The 21034-nt window shown below is 38.4% G+C and overlaps 2 protein-coding genes and 1 pseudogene across 2 annotated transcripts; 2 read left to right on the top strand and 1 right to left on the bottom strand.

The window, feature by feature from the left end:
* Positions 1-2930: 2930 nt before the first annotated feature.
* LOC132853237 (tubulin alpha-1B chain-like) lies at positions 2931-10287 on the bottom strand (annotated as a pseudogene).
* LOC132852639 (phospholipid hydroperoxide glutathione peroxidase-like) lies at positions 5463-9553 on the top strand. The gene is made up of 6 exons (XM_060879955.1): positions 5463-5578; positions 6889-7033; positions 7589-7740; positions 8511-8535; positions 8949-9008; positions 9301-9553. Exons 2-6 carry the CDS (start codon positions 6965-6967, stop codon positions 9331-9333), a joined length of 339 nt encoding a protein of 112 aa, XP_060735938.1. The 5' UTR covers positions 5463-5578; positions 6889-6964; the 3' UTR covers positions 9334-9553.
* Positions 10288-17166: 6879 nt separating the features above from the next.
* On the top strand, positions 17167-19833 carry gpx4a (glutathione peroxidase 4a). The gene is made up of 7 exons (XM_060879942.1): positions 17167-17397; positions 17477-17571; positions 17673-17817; positions 17999-18150; positions 18508-18532; positions 18992-19051; positions 19489-19833. The coding sequence occupies exons 1-7, from the start codon at positions 17347-17349 to the stop codon at positions 19519-19521; spliced, it is 561 nt and encodes a 186-aa protein (XP_060735925.1). The 5' UTR covers positions 17167-17346; the 3' UTR covers positions 19522-19833.
* Positions 19834-21034: the final 1201 nt, after the last annotated feature.

Genomic DNA, 21034 nt, shown 5'->3' with positions numbered 1-21034 from the left:
GGCCTAGCCACATATTACTTTATTAAACTATGTTTTTATAACCAAATCCTGTGATGAGTGTGTTTTATTTTCATTTTCATTCCCATAATATCCTTAAGTTGGCAAATTATGGACCAAGCAAAACATAAAATAGTGATGACAGATTCACTCATCTTCTACCGCTTATCCGAACTACCTCGGGTCACAGGGAGCCTGTGCATATCTCAGGCGTCATCGGGCATCAAGGCAGGAAACACCCTGGACGGAGTGCCAAACCATCGCAGGGCACACACACACACGTGATGACAGATTCTTATACAAAAACATAATGCATTCGTGTGGTATGCTTCTAGTCCGGATGTACTTGAAGACCCACAGGAGAACAAAGGATTCACAGCGTATTAGTACATCAACAGTCAGTCTTTAAAATGTTATTTGACCTAAATATTTGTTATTTTTGAGTGAGTTATATGGTTTTTAGCTGTCAGGTTGAACTCCAATAGCTGAAAAGCAGCAATCTAGGGCAGCAACCCATATGTGAGTCTTGATCTATTCAAGTTCAATCATGTTGTAATTGTTGACGTTAAAGAACCCCAGATGTTCAAAGGGGATTGTACCATTGAATGTTACATCCTGGAGTGAATTGAACAAATGAAGATATATTTGTTAAAACAGACAGTATGGAAGAGATACTGAACCATTTCTGTGGTAAAGCAAAAAGCAAACTGAAAAGTATCTCAGCTGCAAAACTCTATCCTGATATTATTTGTTATGAATTGTGGAGCAATTTTAGTGAGATAACTGGTTCATGCCAGCCACTGGCTGTCTTCTATGTAAGCTGATTCTCACCTCCAAAGATATAGTGGCAAATATGAAAAATATGAGCTCAGAAATTGCAATGAAATTCATCAGGAATAATATTAATCCTGATCTCTCCAATGTTTTTCGGTGGAAACCCATAAGCAAATGGTCACTGAGGAAGTCCAAGAGGCTTTTGATGAGCATGAGTTTACTATAGGTTCCAGAGACTTGTTCCACTGTTGTCAGTGATAGACTGACATAATAATATACATAACTATAATAATATAATATATATAATATACAGACTATATAATATTTACTGTAGTAAACCCTGCAGCCCCTTCTTTCACATAAGTTGGATGGACAACAGCACAATTGTGTAACAGTTGCAAATATTATATTTGTCAATATAATATATAAAATATGTGTATATTTCATGTCAAAAGCACCCAACCTATATATCCATTGCATATATCTATGAATATTATCCTGTTCATACTGTAATCATACTGTAAATACTGTACATCTTGCATTTGCTGCTTATTGCACCTCTGGTTAGATGCAAAACTGCATTTTGTTGATTTGTACTTGTACATGTATAATGACAGTAAAATTGAATCTCATTTTATCTAATCTAAAATTAAATTGACATGTCCAATTTAAAAGGAGATGCCATCACAGAATCCAGACCTTGCACTATTTGTAGATGGATCAGCCATCAGAAACCAGAAAACAGGCCGTAGTTACGTAAGACATGCATTAATCACAGAATATGAAATAGTGAAAGCTGAATCACTAGCAGGACACCTCTCTGCACCAGCAGAGTTAATTGCTCTAACAGAAGCATGTAAATTAGCACAAGGCAAAAGTGTTACAATTTATACTGATAGCATATATGCTTCCAGAGTAGTACATGATTTTGGCATGTTGTGGAAACAGGGTTTTCCTTTTTAGCTAAATAAAAATCACACACAATGGCCTGATTTCTGTTCTCCTGGATGAAGTCCTATTAACAAAATCTAACGCTATTTGTAAATGTGCAGCACACACATGGAAAATGACTCCATTTCACATGGTAATGCCAAAGCTGATGCAGAAGCAAAGGCAGCCGCACAAAAATCTTCTATGTACTGTATAAGAAACGGTGTGCATTCTGATAATATGTACTCCCACAGCTGACCTCAGGTGTGTTGCACAGCAAAAGAAAGAGCAGCATGGAGAAAACAGGATGTGTGCTAAGAAATGGGGGTTTAGTAATGAATGTGTGGTAAGAAATAGGGGTTTGGTACAGCCCCAATGACAAACCATACTTGCCAAATAAATTGTTTCTTTACTATAATAAATTGATGCATGTAAGACCATGCACCAAAAGGAGGAATGTACATTCATTCATTCATTCATCTTCACCTCGGGTCACGGGGAGCCTGTGCCTCTCTCAGGCGTCATTGGGCATCAAGGCAGGATACACCCTGGATGGAATGCCAACCCATCGCAGGGCGAGAAATGTACAATATCTTTAAATACTGGTACACCAAGGGCTCCCAAAAATTTTGTGAGAGATGCTGTGTTATAACATTTAAAGGCTTTTAATTAAGGACAATAAGAAAAACTACAAACACTAGGACCATTGAAACAATAACTCAGCATAAAACTGTCATCGATATATAAACCTGTTGTCTTGTGCCTATCATTGAAACACAAGGAACGGGTGTGTTAATGAATTAAGGATAGGGCGGTTCAACACACGATACACAAAAGCAAAAACAAAATCACACGGCACACAACAAAACCTGCCAGGATGTGCCTCTTAGTGTCCAGGCAGGGAACAGTCCAAGCCATTCCTGACAAATAAATTGTGAACCTTATAACTCTTGCACATGCCTACCAGTGTGCTATTTTCTCAAAACTTTCACAACGTGTGTTAAATATTTATTTGGCTACTAAAACTGTTTTGCGTTGGAAATTGAGTTTTTTCTTTCTTTTTCAGTTAGAATTTTTTCTTGCACAATGCAATTAAAGACAAACAAGTGTGTGAACTGGAAAGAAGTTTTATTTTTATGTTTTTGCATACAGTGATTTTTATTTATTTATTTTTTGTTATTTTTTTTTATTATTTAGGACTCATTACATCTCACAGTAGACAATGACTTTCATCTAAAATTGTAATACTCCTCTCCCTCTTCTTCTCCCTCACCTTCAATGGAGTCAACACCAACTTCTTCATAATCCTTCTCCAGGGCAGCCGTGTCTTCTCTGGCCTCAGAGAACTTGCCCTTCTCCATACCCTCACCCACATACCAGTGCACGAAGGCACACCTGGCCTATATCAGATCAAATTTGTGATCGAGACGGCCCAGGCCTCGGCAATGGCCGTGGTGTCGCTCAGCATGCAGACGGCCCTCTGCACCTTGGCCAGGTCTCCACCTGGAACCACAGTGGGGGGCTGGTAGTTGATGCCCACCTTGAACCCAGTGGGACACCAGTCCACAAACTGGATGCTGCGCTTTGTCTTTATGTTGCCAATTACAGCATTCACATCTTTGGGCACCACATCGCCACGGTACAGGAGGCAGCAGGCCATGTACTTGCCGTGACGTGGGTCACATTTTACCATCTGATTGGCGGGCTCAAAGCAGGCGTTGTGATTTCGGCCACAGAGAACTGCTCGTGGTAAGCCTTCTCTGCAGAGATTACTGGAGCATAGGTGGCCAGTGGGAAATGAATACGGGGGTAGGGCACCAAGTTGGTCTGGAATTCAGTAAGATCGACATTGAGGGCACCATCCAAATGGAGAGATGCAGTAATTGAGGACACAATCTGGCTAAATAGCCTATTGAGATTGGTGTATGTAGGATGCTCTATATCTAGGTTCCTACGGCAAATGTCATAGATGGCTTCATTGTCTACCATAAAGGCACAGTAAGCGTGCTCTGGGGTGGTGTGTGTGGTCAGGATGGAGTTGTAGGGCTCCACCACAGCTGTAGACACCTGGGGAGCTGGGTAGATGGAGAACTCCAGCTTGGACATCTTACCGTAGTCAACAGACAGGCATGTGTGTGTGTGTGTGTGTGTGTGTGTGTGTGTGTGTCGTAGCTGCACAATTCTGAAGAAATTCTTCGTTGTGAAAATTATGGATGCCAAAAGGTGGCAGGATCTTTCAAAATAAAAATGCATAAAACAGACATTAAACTGGCAGCACCCTCATAGAGGTTCTGAAACAGCAGCATTATATATGCAAATTTGAAAGATATAAAGGGAATATCATTTAACCATAGTGTAATTAAATGCAAATATAGCCTGAGCAGTCATGTCCAATCCAGTCCACTCCATTGTTATTCCTTGCATTAGCCATGTAAATTCCCTTTTATGGAAAAATAGTGAGGGGGCAGGAGTTATGGAGAACCTCACTGTCTTCAGGAAGCTTTCAGAGAAGATCAGGAGGTACCTGATTAGCCAGTACCTTTACACAATATCTGCCATGTACTATGGCTTGTGTCCAAAGGTGGTGGGTAAAAGAGTGAAAGGATCATGTATGACTAAACTAATTCATAGATAACCTCCACAGAGAGATAAATAAGCAATGAAGTATATGCACACGTGGACAAAATTGTTGGTAACCTTCGGTCAATGAAAGAAAAACTCACAATGGTCACAGAAAAAACTTTAATCTGACAAAAGTAATAATAAATAAAAATTCTATGAATGTTAACCAATGAAAGTCAGACATTGCTTTTCAACCATGCTTCTATGGAATTATTTAAAAAAATAAACTCATGGAACAGGCCTAGACTGTCACACCCCGGATACGGAAGGAAGGAGACAGACCCGTACGCAGGATAGCTTCAAATGATAAGGGTTTAATAAATAATGAAGACCACACAAAGGACTAAACGTAACTAATGAATCAGCGCTGCCATCGGCAACACAGCTCACATATATACACGAGACAGGTCAATCACACAATGGGGAACAGGTGTGGAGACAGGGAGGAGCAGACGAAGGCGGGGCAGCCACGTGACAAAAACAAACAAACAATCGCACGTGTCCAAAAGTCCGCGCTGATCCCTGACATAGACAGACTAGACAGAATAAATATGGATGGACACACAGAAGTGTAATGATATTTTTTGGGTGGTGCAAGGATGCATGATTTTAAAGTGGTGCAAAATAGTGCAAAACACAGAAGAAAAGTGACAGTACAGTGGTGATTGTTTAGTGCAGAAACAGCCACTTGACAGTAACCTGAGCACAGGATCAAACACTGGACCGTGGAGCTCTGATGCAGCAATGATACACACTGCATCACATGAACAGTTTGTAGTTGAGACAATAAATATCATGCAGGCGATTACATACAAGAGAACTTTAAGTACCAAAATAACACACACTGTAACCTTTAAAAGAGGAAATCAAAGATAGCAGTGTGTTAAGGAGATTTGTGAAAATAAATAGTCCTTTTTTTTACCAAGAATACATCGAGTAAAAAATAATTTAAAAAAACAGTCTAATGATTAGTAAAAAATACTGTGTGTACATTCAGTCCATGCTAGTGTCCAGGAGTGTGTTAGTGCCTGTGTGTCCAGGAGTGTGTGTGTGTGTGCGAGAGTGTGTGTGTGAGTGTGTGTGAGTGTGTGAGTGTATTAGTGCGAGTGTGTTTTACTTCCTTTATAATTATGACCTCTTGTCTTTCTTTTCTTCCCTCGTCTGCACAAGTGGAGGAATGGAAAACAGCCACGTCTATTTATGAGTTCACTGCCACAGATATTGATGGCAACAAAGTGTCTCTGGAAAAATACAAGTAGGTGACATGTTAATACAGAATAAAATCTCTATTAAAACATGATATTCACCTAATTACATCAGTGAAAAACATTCAACTTTTACTGTTAAATACATGAACACTACTACATTTAAAAATATCAACTTCTTTTTCACTTTTATTTGATGAGTAAACTGTGTAAAATATATCCACTTTAAAATGAGTATGATTATGACACACTCTGTACTTTACCCAGCTGTGTCCAGACCTGTAACAGATTGTCTTTAAGATTATCTTCTGTGTACAATTTGGAACTGTAAGTTAAGTAACTGCAACAGAAAGATTTTCTACAAGATGAAACCTCTTTGGTGGAGAAGACTGCTGTCTGAGGAAGAGCGGAAAGAAACAAAGACGCATCAATCTGGTGTTTATTATACTATGGAAAAGTGAGAGAGAGAGAGAGAGAGAGAGAGAGAGAGAGAGAGAGAGTAGTACTGTTAGTAAATGTGCAGAATTCTAGCCTACCACTGGTTTTGTAAAGTAGGAAGAAACACCACATCACATGACAGGGTTGCACATGGTCACTGGACTGCAGCAGTGACCTAACAGTGCCAAAAATCAGAAACTAAAGCCTTGAAGGTGTGATAAAAGGAAAACATTGCAATATATACGAGGTCACTGCAGTTTAAAAATATAATAGAGTCTATTTTATGAGGTATATGTGTGTGCAGATGATCAAGCAGTAGAAACAAATCAAATGTAAACATATAAAGGCAGAAGAGAGAGAGAGAGAGAGAGAGAGAGAGTGAGTGAGTGAGTGAGTGAGAAAGAGAGAGAGCGAAAGAGAGTGAGTGAGTGAGTGAGTGAGTGAGGGAGTGAGTGAGTGAGTGAGTGAGAAAGAGTGAGTGAGTGAGTGAGTGTGAGTGAGTGAGTGAGTGAGAGCGAAAGAGAGTGAGTGAGTGAGTGAGTGAGTGAGTGAGTGAGTGAGTGAGAAAGAGTGAGTGAGTGAGAAAGAGTGAGTGAGCGAAAGAGAGTGAGTGAGTGAGTGAGTGAGTGAGTGAGTGAGTGAGAGCGAAAGTGAGTGAGTGAGTGAGTGAGTGAGTGAGTGAGAAAGAGTGAGTGAGTGAGTGAGTGAGTGAGTGAGTGAGAAAGAGCGAAAGAGAGTGAGTGAGTGAGTGAGTGAGTGAGAGTGAGTGAGAGCGAAAGAGAGTGAGTGAGTGAGTGAGTGAGTGAGAGAGATCGAAAGAGAGTGAGTGAGTGAGTGAGTGAGTGAGTGAGAAGAGTGAGTGAGTGAGTGAGTGAGTGAGCTTTTCACCACACTTTTTTGTCTTTCTTTGTTTTTTCTATAGAGGTCAGGTGGTTATCATCACCAATGTTGCCACCAAATGAGGCAAAGCCCCAGTAAACTACTCTCAGTTTGCACAGATGCACGCCAAGTATGCTGAGAGAGGTTTATCCATCCTAGCTTTCCCATGCAACCAGTTTGCCAACCAGGTATAATGAGTTATGAATGCTTCTATAATCTTTACACATCTCCAAGAGAAATATGTCAAATTCCATGTGTATATATATTTAATGTGTATGATAAAGAATAGGTAATTTATGTAACATAATATGTAAATCACACACATTATTCTGTCTGTTATATAACTGTTACATAGTGAGATATGTTAAGGTCAGTTTCCTATGCACTGTTCTTTGCATGTCCACTATGAATATGAGTGACCATGCTGCTCTCTCTCCACACTCCTATAAGGTAGACATTGACTAAGTGGGATTCATTGAAGTGGCATTTTCTCATTGTTTCTGTGCTACAACCTGTGTCTTATAACGTCCTGCTTTTATAGTAAACTACAGATATGTTTTTGCCTTTGCCTATTTATTTTGTTCATCACCTGACCATCATCTGTTTACTTAAATTTACTTAACTTAACATTGTGAATCATCCTACAAGCTTTTCTAATAAGCCCACTATCACTGTCTGACAAGTTTGTTAATAGTTACTGTCTGACAAGCTAGTGACTGTTTTCCTCTTCATCTATTAATCAGGAACCTGGTACAAATGAACAGATCAAACAATATGTCGAATCCTTCAGTGTGCAATTTGACTTATTCAGCAAGATCAATGTAAACGGACCAGAAGCTCATAGCCTGTGGAAGTGGTTAAAGGAGCAACCGAATGGTGAAGGATTTCTAGGAAAGTAAGTCAGCACTTTTCAGACAGATGTTACATAAATAGAGAGATGTCTAATGTATTGCTGAATTGGAAGCACATACTTTTAATTTTTTTATTTTTAAACACTGATTCTAAATGCCGTCCATGAGTAAGATTAGAAGCTTAGATTAGCCATATGTTTGGCACTTATGACTTATCAAAGGAAAACTCCATTGGAAAGGATAAAAACATCTGGGGGGGCAAATCAATGAGGAAGCACATCTAGTCCACCAAAGCAAGCACTTTGGACAACTGGTGGAAAGGAACTCATAAATGGTAACAGTGTGCAAAACTTATTTTACTTTAAGTTCATAATAATAACTTACATTATCTAATTTACATTTTTGGCATTTAGCAGACTCCCTTATATCCAGAGTGACTTACATTTTTATTTCAGTTTATACAACTGAGCAATTGAGGGTTAAGGGTCTTGTTCAGGGCCCCAGCAGTGGCAGCTTGGTGAAGCTGGGATTCAAACTCATGTCCTTCAGATTAGTAGTCTAACACCTTATACACTAAGCTATCACATCCCATGTTCCACATTAGTCCACACTATTTTCTTAATCAAATCTGCACATCCTTAGAGCAATGGAAATTCAGCAATAATGATTAAAATGTGAAAAGACATTACAGTCCTCTTCACTACACCACACATCAAATACTGGAACAAGTTTTGTTCTTCACTTCTGCGCTGACACTGTGTAATGACTGTACCATAAACCAGGTGGCTAAAATATGTTTTTTGTGCGTTCCCAGTGGAATCAAATGGAATTTCACCAAGGTATGTTCCTATTTGATTGGCTTATTTTGGAGTACAGTAACTACTAACATCTATCTTACTTTTTAAGGTGAATTAAGGCAAGACACTTCAGGTAGAAATGCATTTAATCTATAACATATAACAAACAAACTGTGAGTGTTAATGTGGGGCAGAGAACGTCCACTGTAAGAGAAGTCCAACGATGATGTGAAACTAATAACTTCCTTCTGTACAGAGTTCAACTGCCTCATTTGGATAACGAAAGATAGCAATCAATGGGCAGGGTTACAAATATGTTCCCAGTATAGTGAACACTGTACTGTAATAACCTGGCCAGAATTTAAATAGCCATAAGAAGAAGAAAAACATGTTCCTTAAATACTCTTTTGGTTCAGAAGAAATGTTGACAGTTGTCTGGTCTGTGATTTGTGCAGTTCCTCATTAACCGACAAGGCCAGGTTGTGAAGAGATACTCGCCACTGAAGGATCCATTTGTAAGTAGAACATATATTCTGACTTTCTGGACCACAAAACAAATTTGAGATAGAAGCTATCTACTTAAAAAAAAATTTATTTTGTTCCTAGTTCAGTTGCAAATCCCCCAGTGCAACTCAATCTCTCTCTGGGAAATGGTAGTTACCAATCTGGGAGTATGTGGGCTATTAATTTACAAAATCGTATAATTAGGCTAACGTTAGCTAGCGTGTTATTTGAAAATTTGTAGTCATTTTTCAATAGAGCATGATAATAACTCTGTCTAATGCTGGCTCTGTCTATATTTTTCAGGCAATAGAAAGAGATATCCTGAAATATCTGTAGACCCTGCATTTAATTTCCTCTTAACCACCTATTTCCATTCCCTTTCCCAATCCTCTCCTGTGACTTTCCCAATCCTCAAAGTCATTGAAAAGGTTGTTTTCAATCAGCTGAACAAATTCTTAAACTCAAATGGCTATCTGGACAATTTTCAATCTGGTTTCCGCCAACATCACAGCACAGAGACAGTGCTCATAAAGATAATAAATGATATTCGCTTAAACTCTGATTCAGGTAAAATATCAGTGCTGGTGCTACTAGATCTTAGTGCTGCCTTTGACATGGTAGACCACACCATACTCTTACATAGACTTGAAAACTGGGTAGGGCTTTCTGGGATGGTCCTCAAATGGTTTAAATCATACCTAAAAGGGAGAGGTTACTATGAGAACATAGGTAACCATAAATCTAAGTGGACATTCATGACATGTGGCGTCCCACAGGGCTCAATTCTTCCACCGCTTCTCTTTAATTTGTATACTGTATGCTCTCAATTGGTCAAATAATGAAAAAGAACCAAATTGCTTACCACAGCTATGCAGATGACACCCAGATATACTTAGCCCTGTCCCCTAATGACTACAGCCCCATTGACTCTCATGTAAGTGCATTGATGAAATTAACAGTTGGATGCGTCAAAACTTCCTCCAGTTAAACAAAGACAAAACCAAAGTCATTGTATTCGGAAATAAAGATGAAACTCTCAAGGTTAACACACACCTTGACTCTAGGGGTCTAAAGACACAAAATAAAGTCAGAAATCTTGGTGTAATTTTAGAGTCTGACCTTAATTTCAGTGGCCACGTGAAAGCGATAAGCAAATCAGCTTTTCACCATTTCAGAAATATAGCCAGAATTAGATGTTTTGTCTCAAGACAGGACTTAGAGAAACTTGGACTCCTTACTGGGATCCCCAAAAAGACCATTAGACCGCTGCAGCTCATACAGAACGCTGCTGCCAGAATTCTGACCAGAACCAAAAAATCTGAGCACATCACTCCAGTCCTCAGGTCCTTACACTGGCTTCCAGTTACATTTAGAATAGATTTTAAAGTATTGTTACTCGTTTATAAATCACTTCATGGCTTAGGACTGAAATACATTACAGATATGCTAACTGAATATAAACCAAGCAGACTACTCAGATCATTAGGCTCAGGTCAGTTAGAGATACCAAGGGTTCACTCAAAACAAGGTGCATCAGCATTTAGTTATTATGCCACCTATAACTGGAATCAGCTTCCAGAAGAGATCAGATGTGCTTCAACAGTAGACACTTTTAAATCAAGATTAAAAACACATCTGTTTAACTCTGCATTTACTAAATTAGCACTATGCTGTTTCACACTGACTACTCTTTTTATCCAAATCACTTTTACCCGTTTTATTCTTTTTAACATACTTTAAACTGTTTTTATTGAAATCACATTTATTTTCTTTAATTGTTCTTTGTTTTTATAATGATTTTATCGTATGTCTCTTATTTTTACATATATATATAGGCACTTTGAATGACCTCTGTGTATGAAATGTGCTATACAAATAAACTTGCCTTGCCTTGCCTGTGGCCTGCTGACAGTCAGTGGTGTCATCCCATGGATTTATGACGGTTTGTCTTGAAACCCACCCTGTGGAATGGACAATCCTGATGCGTTTGGCGTGCGATTCTTCATGGGAAGATCACCAGCGCACAGACGGTCAAGTGGAATAGAACCTATTCCTTCTATACCATAATAATGTCTTAAAACTCTTATGCATCTTAATACCACTTTTAAACCAGAATGTTGATTGTTTGTCATTTCCCTGTTTCATATAAGCATCAGATGCTACTGAAGCACTGAATTCGACCCATAGATTCGGTGAGATTTATAATTAAATAACAAGACCTTTTTTGCTTTGGTATATTAAAAATGGCACGATAACTTAACTTCTGATGTTCCTGTTAACCCCAAATGCATGATGTTAATGTTAATAAGTGCAACAGTAGTTCATGTACTACACTGCAGGTAAGAATGCAGATGGGTTCATAACTTCATTTATACTGCAGTAACAGAAAATTCTAAGAAATATCTAATCGTTCATATTAAAGAGTAAATAATTATTAGATGGAAAAGCCGGTATGCAGTAGGGAGGCCTTATGTGTGTGTCACTGTCTTGCACTGTACTACATGTGTGACCCATAGAGCACAGTTACCCAGGCCAAATTTTCTAATGATATAATAATATCTAATAACCTTAGGGACCTGCTACTTTTAGTCCAAGCAAAATGATTTAAGCAAAAATAATTAAAGATGCAGATTGTAAAATTGTTTAAGAACCTGTGGTAATCACATGATGTCAAATGTACCTTTAAAACAGAGAGTCACAAAACAGCCATGCATAAGGCTATAAACATTTTATATTTATAAAATAAAAAAAAGTTCATAAACCTTTTTTTTACAGCAGGTCAAAGAATTTTACTTAAATTTTAGGTTGTCTGGATTTCATATGAGCATTTATATGTGGAAGGAGGTAGGTAGGTAACAGAAGGTAACATTCCTTCTAGCACAAGATCTGGAAACATAAGGGCAACACTGGCTAGTGATAGTAGCTACAAATTTATAAAATATACTTTGACAAGAACCAAATTCTGATGGCTAGACGATTGAGTCAGAGTTTCTACAGAACAGCAGTTCTTGTGGGATGTTCCTGGTATGAAGTGATTAGTACGTATCAAAAGTGGTCCAAAGTCTCAGTGATGTATGCTGTGAATGAATGATATCTGGGCTGGACCAATCCCACAGAAGAGCTTCTCTAGCACAAATTGTGTATGATGAAAAGGAGTCAGAACACAGTGCATCATAGCTTTCTGCTAAGGGCCAACGGAAGAAGGTGGCCTGCTCTGGGCAACGTTTTTCTAGGTTGAAATACCACAGGACCACTGCAGAGGTGTCTTTACGGGTCAGAGCTGTTTTTGGTAACGCAAAGAAGCCCTACACATTATTTGGCATATCTATCAGCATATAATTATTAGCCTAATTTTAGCTAGCTTGTTACCTTTTTTTTAAATGTTAATACCTTTGTTTTTAATAACTAATGTTAGCAAGTTTTTTATTGAAATTGTCTTGTCAATAAAATTAAATAACTTCTGCTGGAGAGGAAGCTATGACAGCTAAGCAAAGTGTTATGTTTATGTAGCCAGTAAGCTTGGCTAATGTAAAAATAAGTATTTTGTGTGTGTTTGACCTCCATCATAAGACCTGCTAGTTTTCTGATTTTAGTTTTATCAGGTGTGAGATTAAATTGTCTTAAGTAAGTAATAAAGCAAGTGCACAGCATTGTTAGCAAGGACACTTCAAAATATTATTATTACACCAGTTCTCCATTTGGGAGGAGGCTGATTAGATATCTAGTTTTTGCATAATCAAAAAGTCAGCATAGGGACAGCTGTCTACTAATGTTCCTAATTTTGAACCAGGCAGCATCATGGAATTTCTTACACAAGAAGCAAGTAGTTGTAGTTTTCTGAAACTCGGAATAGCTGCGTCATGAAAGCAGATGCCAAGGGAGTAGAATCCAATCATTTCCATCAGCACTTCAAACTAATTCGAAAGGCAATAATCTAAAATACATAAATCCAGAAAGAAAAGGCAATGATCAATACACAATAAAAACAATCATTCTCCATTAACTCGGATTATCTTTATTTTCATCTTCATTTTAACTTTGCATCTGCAATCATGAATCATTTTCTGTTCTTTTTGTCTGCTTTGCATTGAAGCACAGGTTATATCCACATTTGGATAACATGAAGTTATATTCTTCAAAAGTCTGTTTTCACATAAGGGTATCCTCACATATTTTACAAACATTAACTTATAAACATTTGTATGAAACCAAAAACAAACATTTTCCCTTTAAATCCCATTTTTGGTCTAACATCAATCATGTTAACCCTTTTTCCTTTAAACACCTTACATCTTTGTCCTCTTATCCAATAGAGTACAGGGCTGTCAAGTGTCACGCATTGAGAGTGACAGTCACGCATTTCGGTCTTTTATCATGCTCTCCCGCCACACATCGTATTTCTCACGCAGAAAAACCTTTTGACTAACTATCATATATTTAATCTGCCGCAGCGCCCAAAATGTATCAGTCCGCGGAATCAAGCACGTCTACCCTGGAGTTCTTAGTCGAGCCTGACACTTATCAGCCAATTAAAAAAAGACTAATTCAGCCAATCAAATAAAGACTTTCTAATTGGCTACACAATAGCCAATTAGAAAATAGCACTATCTGGGTAAGATTTAACGCAACAACCAATGAAAAAAAAACATTAATTACCGAGGGTATTTTCGATGGTCGGTTTGAGCAAAACCTCAACTCAAAACAGCTTGTCCCTGGATGGGACATTGTCCTCAATCATGACACTAAAAATGTCAGGGCTTGAGCTGAAAAGGCAACAAACACTTACAATAAACAACACCAGTCATAATCTCTCTCTCTAGGGGTGTTTTCACACCTAGTTCGTTTGAGCCCTCCAAGCGCTCTCGGAGCGGTTCAGTGTGCATACAGTATGTGAACAAACCATGTGATCTGAGACCCCTTAAAAGGACCCAGAAGCGAACCGTACTCAGACCACCTCCGGATCGTTTGTGGGTTCGTTTGTGTGTGATATGCGAAAGCAATGAGGTCCTGGTCCGCTTTGCGTTTCGTTTCACCAAATGTCCCTGGAGGCTTGCCATACCTGCAGCCGTGTTCTGTCACTGTGACTGCTGAAAACACAAAACTTTTCGCCATGGCAGGTCGCGGATTCATGTGGTCTTATGAAGAAAGCTGTGCACTTATTGATATTTGGAAAGAGGATGGCATTAAACGCCAACTATTCTCAACACATAAAAACCCAAAATACCCAAAATCCATTGCTGCACAGAATTCTGGGTTCTGAGTTCTTATGAAGTTGAGGTATGAACACGAAAGGGTCTGAGATCACTTCAATACTAAAGAGGACCAAAAAGAGAACTGGGTTCTCTTTTGAGTCCACTATATCTTGACCACCAAACGGACTGAGGTCACATTCGGCTAGTTCCTTTTCTGGTTCACTTTAAGTGAACTGGGTTTGGTTCTTTTAAAACGAATTATATGTGAAAACACCCTAAATTGCGGTCATTGATCCTTACCAAACACAACAACTCCCCATTAAATTTATTTATTTTATTTTTTTTTGGAGGGGGGGGGTTGCCTGTCTTCAAAACTTGAGAGCCTGGAGAGTATTTTTGTAATAACTGTACATTTTATAAGTGTTCACTTTAAACAACAGAATAAATCCCATTTGCAGTTAAACTGTATTACATTTACTCTATAAGAACTCAAACTTCAACAATAAAAATATCTGTCTCATAACTTAAGTTCTATTAACTGAATCTTTATCATTGTAATATTAACGTACGTGCGCCCATAAGCAAAGCCGCAGCCATAATTAGTCTTATGTTGTACATTCACATTAACCTTTAACACTTTTAACATTGCACTACACACATAGCTGTTTTACACACACTGAAATAACTCACACAGAGCCATAAAGAACAAATAAAATAAACAATATGCGGACGTCGGCCGCCATTTTCGCCACTGCGTACTGTTAATCTTTAACTGTTTAAACATGTGACATAGTTTTAGCTTACAGAGTGCACATCACTAGGGATTCATATTAACTTATAAACATCTGTAGTCACATAAAAGGTGTGTAACTGACCTGGAAATATTAGAAATATTACAGAGAAATCAGCGACGCACAACAACAGTTGCTCATTCTCCATTAACTCGGATTATGAGCTCATCTTGCTCTGCGCACTGATAATTGCCCCAGTGTAACTCTGTTCGTGGTTACTGCCACCCAATTGATGATATACATGTTATTGTGTGTTTTTCCCGTAATCTCTCATCAGTATTCTATTATATAAATCAGAGTAAAATCAAATACCATTGCAATAGAAGGAAAGGAAACAAAAGTAATAATCTCAACAAAAATTATTTTGTGAGTGTCACAATGACTTGGGACTACATGGGTTCATCAGGGACTCAAGCACAGTAGGGAGATCCCAGGCTGGGCTTCTGGTGGATTGTGATGGGCAGTGATGGATAGATGATGTCTTGTTCCTTTTGGAATGAACATAACATGTGTATGAGCCCCAGTGAGTACTCTTGCTAGCTTAGTTGCTCTTATTGAAGCTAATCATGGGTGGTCACAGTTGAGGAGTATCACATGTAGAGTCAGCTGCCTTCCTACTTCTCCTTCCCACCAATACATGCCAGGGTTCTATACCTGAGGAAACACAGAAGTTTTAAAGAGCCCTTTTCTCTGGCTGAGGGTGGATCTATACTGAATAGTCTGCTCTAGGCTGGTGGCATGTAAGAGCTAGTGATCCAGTTACAGTAGTATCATGAGGCGCCTGGCCACCAGAGGTTACAGGATTGCACACATTGTTCTTAATAATATTCACTGGACTAGGAAGAGGCAGACGTCTACAACACTGAATGTGATTGCTTGTAATTGAAAGCAAAGGATCTGTGATTTTTGCCTGTTGGGAAGGTAGATCCACTGACATGAAGAATTGACATAAGCATGCGAATGAAATAAGATGGAAGCTACTGTCTTCCTTTTGAATAAGTTTTTGTAGAACCTTTTCAAGAGGAAAAAACATTTTTTGGTCAGACGGGTTTGTACTCCTGGAACATGGCAAAATTGGCTCTAAAAAACATGCGAAGGTGTAGGGTTGGTGCCTTTATGGGAGCAGTTCAGTAAGTCTGTTTAGGTTCTGAACAAATCAGGGATCTTGAAACCTGTGTTCTTCTCAGCAGGGCATGTGGAAAGCTTATGGACATTGTCAGAAAGCAGCTTTAGAGAAATATGTAAATTCAGAATATAAATTTAAAATGTGTAAATTTATCTCTAATGAGCAAGACAGAGGCAAAAGTGGTAATGGAAAACTCTTGTGACAATATGTGAAAGAAGTCTGTGAAACCATCATCTTCCACCTTTACCCAGCATGTAAATACATTTTAAATGTCCACAGTTTTTTTTTGACTGTTTTTTAAAATTCATCCACAGTGACATCTAGCATGTTTTCCCAGATCATCTCACACATACCTTATTGTATGCTGTGATTAACCTGATCTCAGACATGAGAGTTTATTTAAAGGAGAGGATCATGGTATTCATATAATCCTACAGATAGAAATCATTTTAATCATTTGGATGTGTAGCAATGTAGTATAGTATAGAAGTCTTTATTATCACCACATATACATTACAGCACAGTGGAATTCTTTTCTTCACATATCCCAACTGAGGAGGTTGGGGTCAGAGTGCAAGGGCAGCTATGATACAGTGCCCCTGGAGCAGGGAGGGTTGAGGGCCTTGCTCAAGGGCCCAACAGTGGCAGCTTCTCAGTGCTGGAGCTTGAACCCCAATCCTCCGATGAACAAACCAGAGCCATAACCGCTTGAGCCACCACTTCCCCAAAGTAACTGCCGTGTGTTCATATTATATAGTTCTGGTATTACTGTAGCCACATCCAGGTAAATGCAAAAATATTTACCACAAAATAAAATATTACCCCATTTTTCTCTCCCTCTATCTCTCTCTCTTACGCACACACATACACACAAACACGCACGCACACACATACCAAATATGTTATTTTTTCAGGTTACACCAACATAATAAAATCATTACGCAGTTACCGTTTTTAACTTTTGCACTCAATTAATAGTGTGGGCTATTTAAATAAAATACTGTGTGTGTGTAGAACTGGGTTGTTTTGTGGTGCTGTAAGTGAAAAGGACATTTAGCTGCTATCACTCTGCTCTAATCAGCTGTTTGTGCTTGTGTCAGGCTGTAACCAGTGCCCTGGGTTCAGGGTGCATTCTGTTCTCTGCACAAAGCATCACACTGTGATAAGATTGTGTAGTGTTCGGTATCTGAAAGGGAAAGAGCGACGAGTCTGTTGGTTCAGTAGCTTTTGAAAGGCAGCCATGCGGCTCCTATCGTCCTCTCTCCTTTTCTCCATCCTGTTGCAAACAATGGTAAGCAATTTTGCTAAAAGTTATACCAATAATATTGAAAAGTATCTAGGAGGTCACTAATGATCCTTTTCTTCCCAAGTCTGCACAGGTGGAGGAATGGAAAACAGCCACGTCTATGTATGAGTTCACTGCCACAGATATTGATGGCAACAAAGTGTCTCTGGAAAAATACAAGTAGGTGACATGTTAACATACAAAAAGACAAAGAAAAAGCATACTAGCTCCTTTTCACATTATTTTCTCTAACTGGCTATATTTAATATATATATATATAGAGGTCAGGTGGTTATCATCACCAACGTTGCCACCAATTGAGGCAAAGCCCCAGTAAACTACTCTCAGTTTGCACAGATGCACGCCAAGTATGCTGAGAGAGGTTTATCCATCCTAGCTTTCCCATGCAACCAGTTTGCCAACCAGGTATGATGAGTTTATAAATACTTCAAATGCTTTTTTTTCTTAATTTTGTAGTCTTCAAGCCTTATAAGTAAAATAGTAATAAAACACTTATTGGCTTAAAATGAGGAATATGTTTATGTGCCTATTAATGCTATTTATTGCTTAGAAGCTAATGACAATTTTTTCTCTCTCTATTAATCAGGAACCTGGTACAAATGAACAGATCAAACAATATGCCAAATCCTTCAATGTGCAATTTGACTTATTCAGCAAGATCAACGTAAACGGACCAGAAGCTCATAGCCTGTGGAAGTGGTTAAAGGAGCAACCGAATGGTGAAGGATTTCTAGGAAAGTAAGTCAGCACTTTTCTGACATATTTTCCATACTAATACGTAGAGAGACAAGGGACAAGGTTTTACTGTATATTTGTTGTTTCAAGGAGGAACCAGCTTTAAGTAGGCTAGATGAGTTGTATGTGATAAATCGGAAATTACTATCATTAGCTCAGTTAGTCCGCTCAGTATTGCTCAAATCTGCACATCCTTAGAGCAATGGAAATGGGAAGACATTACAGACCACGTCACTACACCACACATTAAATACTGGAACAAGTTTTGTTCTTCACTTCCAGACTGACACTGTGTAATGAATGTACTATACTTTAGTGGCTAAAATAGTGGCTAAAATATGTTTTTTTGTGTTTTCTCAGTTCAATCAAGTGGAATTTCACCAAGGTATCTGCCTATTTGATTTGCCTAAATTGCAGGACAGTGTGACTGCTATTCTGTGACTCACAATCTTCCTCTTTTAACAATTGTGACTACACTACAAATGATCATGCTAATGAGGCATTTGTAAGACCCTAACAAGTTTTCTCTTATGCTGTAGTTAAGAATTATATAGATCCATCAGGTTTATTTCCTGATGGACTGAACTGCCGATCTACTGAACACACACAACAGTCTCTAAAGCTTATGCAGAATGTATGCTATTGTACAGTAACTAAAACTCTTGACTTGTATCTGAATGATTTTAGGTATTGTGTTGATTAGATAAATAAGCAGGTCCACAGCTATTCCTAGTTTAATATGACTAACTGTTGTCAGTGAAATTCATTTGTAGATTCTTGCCTTAAATGCTCTTTTGGTTTAGAGGATATGTTGACACTAATGTCTAATGTGTGATTTGTGCAGTTCCTTATTGACCGACAAGGCAAGGTTGTGAAGAGATACTCGCCAATAAAAGATCCAATTGTAAGTGGAATATGTTCTGACTTTCATGGACAACATTTGCAAAAATCTTTTGAGACAGAAGCTATCTACCTCAAGGCAACGACAGAAATCTATTTCATTCCCAATTCAGCTCTCCCTCTAACACATGATAGACACCAGTCAGGGGACATATGGATATGGAGCACTGGGATAGGTAGTATTTGCATGATCAGGAACGAGACCGTCTACTAATGTTCCTTATTTTAGGCAGCATTGAAGATTGAAGACAGCATTGAGGAAGTTCTTACTCAGGAACCTACTTGTAGCTCTGTTTTTTGAACTCATGCAGTCATTTTTCAATACAGTATGATATTAGTTTATGTGTCAAAAACAGACAAGAATTGTGATGATATTATATGAAGTCTTATATATATATTTGACTATCTATTATATATCTATCTTATGTCTCTGTTTTTCAGGATATAGAAGCTGATGTCCTGAAATATTTGTAAACCCTGCATTTCATTTCTTAAGCTTGATATCCTCTTAGTCTTCCATTCCCTTTCCCAATCCTCTCCTGTGGCCTGCTGGCAGTCAGTGGTGTCATCCCATGTATTTATGACGGTTTGTCTTGAAACCCACCCTGTGGAATGGACAATCCTGATGCATTTGGCGTGCGATTCTTCATGGGAAGATCACCATCGCACAGACGGTCAAGTGGAAAGGAACCCCATTCTTTCTTTTTAATTTAATAATGTATCAAATGCTATTACATATTGAATCTCTTATCCGCTCTGAATAAAGTGAATGAGGTCTTAATATCACTTTTCACCAGAATTTTGAATGTTTGTTATTCCCCTGTTTCATATAAGCATCACATATGCTACTAAAGCACAGAATTCAGATAAATGTTTTGGTAACTTGTTTACAATTAAATTAGATTTAATTTTACAATTAAAAAAAAGAGTTACAATTAAAAATAAAAGTACAACTTCATTTGGTATATAAAAAATGGAATATTGACTTACTGTTAATCAGTGCAACAGTAGTTACACTGGAGGTTTAATTGATTAATTCATACTATAATAGAAAATAAAGAAATATCCAATCACTCATGATAAACAATAATGTATTACTACATGGAAAGTTTCCAAGGCTGTCATATCCATCTCTATGTAGCTAACGTTTAGCAAATTCAAACCTTTTTACTTACCTTTATATTCCCACACTGGCCAGCAAGAAGAGTAATTCCAATGGGTGATTTCGATGATACTATTGTATGAAAACAATTCTTCCTGAGTCTGGAAGAGCATTACTAGTCAAGAGTCTGAGGCTATCATTGGCACAGACTCAACTGAGCTAGTCAACTGAAGACTGAGAAAAGATCAGATGATTCTTCCTGATTCCTCAGATTTTTTTTTCCCATGTTCGCCTCAGATTTCTGTTCTTGGCTCACAGGAGTGGAACCAAGTGTGAACTTCTGTTGTTGTGTCTCGTCCGAGGTTCAATAAGCAGATATGTTTTTCTGCTTACCATGGTTGTAAAGTGCTTATACTGTACAAGTTACTGAGATAGAAGTTGAAAACAGTGAAATCTGGAATGAAGTCTGCAGGTGAAAATGAGCAGGTGAACAGATGTACTGAATATATATAATGTGTGTGTGTTGAACGTAGCCTTTCCAGGGTCACCCCTGCCCTGTGCCCCGAGTCCCTTATTCCCTGTAGCACAGAAATACCTATGAAGGTGGTTTTCTCATGATGGCTCCCTCTTTCTTTTCCCCTCCTGTCCTCTGAATATTTTTATACATTTTATACTAGTAACGCTGTTACTACACAAAATGCGGTTGTAGCTGCCTCGCTACATTACTTTGATAGAAAAGAGGTGTTATTTGTGTAGTAACAGCGTTTATCTCAGGAGTTATTGACTCGGGAAACTCCAATCTGTGAATATGTGCCAACTTCCCGCTCCTTCAGTTCTCTCCAGCGCTGGAAAGCTGATCCTTTATTAACACGGGTCCTACTTCTT

The sequence above is a fragment of the Tachysurus vachellii genome, chromosome 1, assembly GCF_030014155.1.
Source record: "Tachysurus vachellii isolate PV-2020 chromosome 1, HZAU_Pvac_v1, whole genome shotgun sequence".
Taxonomy (NCBI): Eukaryota; Metazoa; Chordata; class Actinopteri; order Siluriformes; family Bagridae; genus Tachysurus; species Tachysurus vachellii.
Note: the sequence above shows the minus strand (reverse complement) of the source record. Positions and strands in the feature narration are given on the sequence as shown.